The 7,433-nt window shown below is 37.2% G+C and overlaps 2 protein-coding genes across 2 annotated transcripts in view; one reads left to right on the top strand and one right to left on the bottom strand.

The window, feature by feature from the left end:
• Window positions 1-5,638, top strand: part of LOC107725310 (A disintegrin and metalloproteinase with thrombospondin motifs 13-like) — a 20,451-nt gene extending 14,813 nt beyond the window's left edge. The window contains 8 exon segments of the mRNA XM_016534568.1: window positions 351-484; window positions 570-758; window positions 1,396-1,600; window positions 1,748-2,105; window positions 2,921-3,067; window positions 3,156-3,332; window positions 3,942-4,123; window positions 4,873-5,638. Coding sequence (XP_016390054.1) covers window positions 351-484; window positions 570-758; window positions 1,396-1,600; window positions 1,748-2,105; window positions 2,921-3,067; window positions 3,156-3,332; window positions 3,942-4,123; window positions 4,873-5,046 — 1,566 coding nt within the window. The 3' untranslated portion in view covers window positions 5,047-5,638.
• Window positions 5,639-5,737: 99 nt separating this feature from the next.
• Window positions 5,738-7,433, bottom strand: part of LOC107722731 (carnitine O-acetyltransferase) — a 17,440-nt gene continuing 15,744 nt past the window's right edge. The window contains exon 14 of the mRNA XM_016531232.1: window positions 5,738-6,821. Within this exon, the coding sequence (XP_016386718.1) occupies window positions 6,609-6,821 (213 nt within the window). The 3' untranslated portion in view covers window positions 5,738-6,608. The remainder of the gene's footprint in view (window positions 6,822-7,433) is intronic.

The raw sequence follows: 7,433 nt of genomic DNA, 5'->3' as shown, positions 1-7,433 counted from the left end.
CCTGGTCTACTAATGTGTTATGACATCCGCTTTGAACATTTGAATGCACGTGATAACTTCGTTAACTCTACAATAAGTAAATCCACTTCACCAGCTAATTACTCTTTAATGGTGATGCTACAGAGCTACCACAAAAACAGAAGTTCAGAGAAAAACTTGTTTCTCTGACACATAAGGTCTATTTGTGATCTGTTCAAAAATGTCTTCTCAATACCCAGCTGATCCGTACAGACACCCACATAATCCTGTGATTGGCCAGTGCTCAAAGACCTGTGGGAATGGTAAGTGCGAAATGCTGAAATTATGGCCAACACTCATTTGTGACTCTGTGCATAATTTTGCATGCTTACGCAGGATCTCAGCAGGTTTGGTTCTCCTGTGTGGATCACCAATCACGTCTAGAAGTCCCAGAGTTCCTTTGTGATCATACCAATAAACCAGAGATGTACGCCCAGCCCTGCAGCCTATCAATATGTCCTGCTACGTAAGCATTGCTTAAACTCTACTTTCGGTTTCTAGACATACTTCTATAGATTTACACGTGATGAGCATGGTGTCTTCTTTATCAGGTGGCGCTACATGCAGGGCCCGTGCAGTGTGTCTTGTGGAGGTGGTGTAGCAAAGAGAGTCCTGTACTGTTCCCAGATGGTGCAGGGAGGAGACGGAAACACGGATCTGGTGGTGGGAGAATCTGCTTGTCAGTCTGTGGCCAGACCTTCAGAGGTGGTGGAGTGTAATACTGAAGCCTGTCCTACCAGGTAAAGCTGTCAAACATTTCTGAACACATTTCAGCCTTCTATCCTGAATATCTTAATTCCATCTTAGTTCAGAATAAGTTATAATGTTGCACACATTTTACTCACAATTACTCACTGTTACACTTGGAATAATTTGTAATGTTTTTTGCATGTTTTAATAAGCTGAAAAATAACAAAAATGTCCTGTTCTGGGGTGCATTTCCCAAAAGCATCGTTAGCTGACTATGGTCATTAGTTCCATTGAACTCTATTGGTAATGGAGAACTTGCGACAGTAGTTGATTTTGGGAAACTACCCCTGATTGATTCACAGAGAGCAGGTGAAGAATCAGTGCTATATGCAAATAATAAAGTGCAACTAACCATAATCTACACAACTATAATCATGCATACAGTAATCTCAAAATAATTTTAATTTTATTTCAAGGAATGAAAATGTTTTTTTTAATCGATAATACCACTTAATGTCCAGTACCACTTAATACCGATTGTCTTGAACCAAAACCAATTGATTTATATTAATTGTATTGTATAATATTAAATTATATTGTATGAATTATTATATTATATTATATTTTATATATATTATATTATATTATTAGAGTAAGGGTGTTTTAACTGATGTAATGATTGTGTAGGTGGCAGGCGGGAGAGCAGGGTGACTGTTCGGTGTCATGCGGGATGGGTGTAGCTGTGAGGAGTGTGCGATGTGTTCAGTATGAAGGAGGAATAGAGAGGGTCGTGGAGGAGGGCCGGTGTGACCCAGGAAACAAGCCTCCCGTCACTGCACCATGCTTCACACAAGTCTGTTCCTTCAACTGGGACGTGCATGAATGGAGTGAGGTAGTGTGTCAACACATCCATGATCCAGACTACACATGCTAACAACACAGCTGTTATCCCAAACAACCTCGAGTCCCAGTTTGGATAATACAGAGAAAAAAGTCAGTGCTTCTCCATTCCTCATTGTCTCTCTGTTCTCTACTGTAGTGCTCAGTGTCATGTGGTGATGGGATCCAGTCTCGGACCGTGTCCTGCATGGGCCCATCCAGCCCTCTTCCTGTCAGTCCCTTTCTTTGCCTCCACTTGCCAAAACCCATCACCATCCAGGCCTGCTATAGCCCTGACTGTTCCTTAGCTCAGACCTCCACACCAGAGCCCAACAGCACTCACATGCAGTCAGAGGCCCGGAGAGGAGAGGGGACATGGAGAACCACACCAGCTCCAGCTCCAGCTCCTGCTCCAGCTGTCAGAATGATGACGATGAGGAAGAGTTTCTCAGCCATCGTGCCTACAGCAGACGTGATGAGAAGCACCATGAGCACAACAACAGAACCACCACAGACCAGTTAGGTGGTACCTTTGCAGTATCTAAATGGGGCATATTCTATTTTGTAGCGTTTTTATTTTGAAATTCCTTAAATCTGGAATATTGGTGTTAATTGTAAAAGAATGTCAACATAATAATAGATTTTTTTATATATATTTATAAGTTTACTTTGTAAATGGGCATAAAGATATTATTATTATTATTATGAAGGGCCAAACTGAAAATAATTATATGAAATGTAAAAATATATTTATAAATTCAAATATATAATTTTAAATATATAGATACAAATCTGATACATTTAGAACCAGTGTTTTTTTTTCCAGTTATTTTATTTCAAGTAACACATTTATTTTTATTTCATTTTTGTTTTTTATGGTTTCATCCTTAGTTAACTATGTTAACCCAGGTTAAAACTCTGAATATATACATTTTGTCTCTCAATATATATGTAAATCTGAATATGTAGTTAGAACTCTAAATATGATTGGGTTCACAAAATGTTTCAATATATTATCAGGGTTTATAACTATATATTCATGATTTACGTGAATAAATTCAGGATTTATAAATTCAGACTTATAACTATGTATTCAAGTTTTACATTTACATATTTATGATTTAAACTATATATTCAGATTTAGATTTATATATACAGAATTACAACTTAATATTCATATTATATATAATTACTTCCTGTTTGGCAGGTTAGTTAATATAATTTATAATTTCTATAAATGTAGTATTTTTGGGATTGTTATATGAATAGATGGATGAATGGAGGGATAAATGGAAAAAAGCTGTGAGGAATAAGCCATCTACTCTGGTTTCAGGTTTCTGTGGGCAACTCCTGCTTCAAGACTCAGGAACTATCGATCTGCGCAACGTCACTCAGGCCAGGTGTATATTTGCAATTGGCCGACCTCTTGATGAGGTTATTCAGATCAAAATCATATCCAGCACTCTTAACTGCCGGCAGAGTAAGTGCTGAGCTTACATTTCTTACAGACGGGAATCTGATGCAGTACTAGTATGTGAACTGTGTGTATGTTTGTCTGTAATCTTCAGAGGAGAATATCGCCCTGTATGACAGACTCATCCTGATGCGTCTCTGTGAGAGGATGACCAGTAAAATGCTGAAATCACGATCAAATGTCCTACTGGTGCGCCAGAGCCGCCTGACCCCCGGCAATGGAGTGCTGCTATTTTATCAGAGCATAAAGAACAAAAAAAGCCACCATGGAGGTGTGTTATTACAAACACGGCATTAAACTCAATTCTTTTTAATTAATACTTGACGAAATATGTATATTTATTCATCAAATGTAATTGTAAAGGGATAATTCATCCAAAAATCTGAAAATTCTGTCATCATTTACTGACCCCGTAATGTTCAAAAGTTTGAGGTTAGTACAATTTATTTTATTTTTTTTCAAGTAAGTAATACTTTCATTCAGCAAGGACTAATTTAACTGATTACAAGTGACATTAAAAATGTAAGAACAACTGTTTATAACATTGATAATAATAAATGTTTCTTGAGCAGCATATTAGAATGATTTCTGAAGGATTATGTGACACTGAAGACTGGAGTAATGATGCTGAAAATTCAGCTTTGCATCACAGGAATAAATTACATTTGAAAATATATTAAAATAGAAATCAGTTATTTTAAATGGTAATAATATTTCGCAATATTGCTGTTTTTGCTCCTTTACATACAACACAAGTTGTTCCACAGAACAAAGAAAGACATAAGGTGAACAAATGATGACAGAATTTTCATTATAGGGTGCAGTTAGGCAAAGTGAAATAATCTGAAAGGATGTAACACAGCATGTATCTTCCTCCAAGAGTGTGACGTTCAGCTGTTCTCTCCGTCTGGGCTCATTGAGAATCCGATCAAGAGCGCAGCCACCTCCACCTCTAACACTCAGAGCTGTCGCGTGTTCATCGATGCTCCACCTGCTTTCAGGATTCAGATCAGAGCGCTTTCTGTGCTCAACAACACCGATACAAACTCCACATACATACTGGTAAGTCGCTGTTCATCAATCCTTTATCTAAACACTATCATTCAAAAGTTTGAGGCCAGTAAGATGACGTTTTTTGAAATAAACTTTTTTTTTTTTCAGCAAGGATGCATTAAATTGATCCAAAGTGTAAATACGTTTATAATGTTATGAAATATTTCTATTTAAAATAAATTCTGTTCTTTTGATTTTCCAATCCTTAAAAAAAGTATCATTTTCCACAAAAATATTAAGCAACATCTGTTTTTAGTAAGAAATGTCTTGAGCAGCAAATCAGCATATTAGAGTGATTTCTGAGGGATCGTGTGACACTGAAGACACTTTTACATTTTAAAATATATAGAAAACAGTTATTTTAAATTGTAATGATGTTTCACAATATTACTGTTTTTTGATCAAGCAACAGCAGCCTTGGTGAGAATCGGTAGACTTCTTTCAAAAATCTTTAAGACCCAAAACCTTTGTACGGTAGTGTATAAGCATATTCATTTGTCTGATAAAGGAAGAGATGTAATCATGCTGTCTGTAGACTCTATAAGGGTTTGAAATGAACTAAATGAAACTCAAGCGGTTTGCGTTTACAAAACATTAAAAGGACTGTTTTGGGAGTCAGATAGACATTGAGCTGGCGTCCAATAAAAAGAAGTAGTTGTACAAGCACTAAATTTGGTACACAGTGTGGATGTAAATGATGCCCCATGGGTTGACCATAAACATGTTTATGCTGTGTGATGTTTTCGTCGCTTACCCAGATTCGGGATGTGGATGCCTTAAAGACGACCATCTTCAGAGGAACTCGGCTCTTCCTGTGGAGCTCCTCGGGAAGCAGGGCTGAAGTGGAATTCCATGGGGAGTACCAGCAAATCAAGGGCATGTTCAGGGCCGAGTATTCATACATTAACCCTTCTGAAGAACAACCAGTGTAGTCTGTAAGAGAGCTTCTGGTCCATAAAGAGCCTTGGAGCATTTAAAAATCATCCTCGTTATAATTTAGCCAGTTTAGCACAACTGATTCAGAACAGATGATAGGATTTATTAACTTTATATCAAAGATATAATCAGGTCAGTTTTTAATATCATTTAAAAACAAAAATCAGACAATTTACTGTTTATATAAGTGCTTCTGTATATTTATTGTAATGAGTTAATCTATGTGAACTGACAATAATGTGTGTCAAACCTACTGCTAATCTATCAGCACAAAATAAACAATCTTTTTTTTTTCTTTTTTTATATTTAAGTGATTTAGAAAAAGTCCCTATGGCTCTAAATTTAGCATAACAGTCCTACTTACCATTTGTGAAACTACCGTGGAACTTTTATAAGTATACTTCGTTTTTACGTGTACATTTGTGTATGTGCACAGTCGAACGGACAGACTTTTAAAGTGTACTCCATTTGATAGCATGTGCAAACACAGGCGCTCGACACTGGAAACACATGCACATGTGCACTGGAAACATTCATCCTCTTCCAGTGTCTGCGCTTTTTCTTTCCAACAGTTATAAAAAATGGTTTAAACTAGAGTTGCGGGTATGTTTTAATCCCCTCACATAAGCGCTCATTAATGTGGGCATATATGGTTTTTGCCTTCTTCAGCAGTTACTTGTCATTTTTGAGTTAGTTAGGATTCTTTATTTGTCACATACTGTACATATAAATGTGATGCAATGTAGTGAAATGGTTTTCCTCTAGTTTCTCGTCCCACAATGCAACAATACAAACAAGTTAAAAACACAGTAAATCAATAAAACAAACATAAATATAACATAAAATGATAATGTCTGTGTCTGTATGTAATGTGTTTATATGTGGATTTTTTGTTCTGTCAAAAAAAAAAAAGACTGCACTTGTACAGTATGATCGATATGTACTGAAGCCAAAATCGATGTCACACCAACTGTACACGTACCCTAGCGCATACGTAAAAAACTGAAGTATACTCTGGGTTTAACATATGGCACTGGATAATATCAAGAGCTTTCTCACACTTACAATTTCTACAGTTGAAACTGAAATAAAACAGAAGGAGTTTGTGTTTCTGGCTGTCCCTGTTTATGTCTGTAGTAGCCTCTAAGTCCATAGTCACTTCCCTGGAAGGTGAAGTGTGTAATTTCTATGCCACTATATACCCTGTGAAAATAATGACTGTTTTCAAACCGGTTTCCTGACTTCTAGTGTTTAGACAAACAGCCCCAAACCCACACTTCTGAGTCAACGTCGCTGTGTCAGACTGGTCAGGTTGCTCAAACAAACAAATAATGTTTAAAAGCCCCACATAGTCACAATGTTTATACTTTTCAAGGAAATCAACCTAAGAATGGTGTTCTTAGTTACTTATAGTCTCTGCATAATGAAAAAAATCAAACATGTGACCTTAAAGATATGGAAAACCAATATGAGCCAATGTCAGGTTAATGACACTGAAAGTAGTAAAAAGCCTCCTGAAAGGGTTTCAGGGCTTCTGTGAGTTTCAGGGCTTCGTCATTCACTGGGTCTTAGACACCTGCTCCAGAAGAGTCTTCATGTCCAGAAGCGAGTCCTCTAGAAACTGTGACAGTTTTGTGGCGTTTGTTTCCTCGCAGCTATTGAAGGCGGTCACAGCGAAGTTGATATGGTCATCCATGGGGTTGTAGCAGATACCGTAACCATCAGGAACCATGGGTCCCAAACACATAACACAGTCTGTCTTTGATCCAACCTGAAAAACAAAGAATACAACCACAGCTTACATGAAAAATGCTGCATTTCACAACAACAGCAGATAGATTTACACAGCATGCAAACTCTTAAAGGGACAGTACACCCAAAGAATGTTAGCAAATTCATCATTAAATTTATTTTGTTTTGGAATCCAAAAAACTGGCTAGCTGTGGGTCGTGTGTCTCGCTTTCATCTGTCATCTCCTCTGTTTCATCTGTCATCTCATTTTGTGCGGTAGTAGTAGCTAAACTGGCTGCGTCCGAAAGCACATACTCTCTAATAGGTACTTCTTTAAAATAAGCAATTACTTTGCGACTGTTTAAAAAAGTCTGTTCTATATAGTGTGAATGTGTGTAGTATGAATGTAATTCATCTTGTCATTGTCCTGTGACCTACAGTACCAGCGTTAGTTGCATCACAAATTAGAGCCCAACCGATATATCGTTTTATACAACAGTTCGTTCTGGTTCTCAAATCTGATTGGTTGAGAACCGTGAGATATTGTACTGGTATCGCTACAGGAACGCCCTTTCACAATTTTGTATCACTCCGCTTGTTCTAGCTGGATCTGTTTTTTTTTTTTATTATTCACTGAGCTAATCGTAGAGTA

This window comes from Sinocyclocheilus rhinocerous, unplaced genomic scaffold, assembly GCF_001515625.1.
Source record: "Sinocyclocheilus rhinocerous isolate Xijiao unplaced genomic scaffold, SAMN03320098_v1.1 scaffold311, whole genome shotgun sequence".
Classification (NCBI taxonomy): Eukaryota; Metazoa; Chordata; class Actinopteri; order Cypriniformes; family Cyprinidae; genus Sinocyclocheilus; species Sinocyclocheilus rhinocerous.
This window is presented reverse-complemented; position numbering and strand designations above follow the sequence as displayed.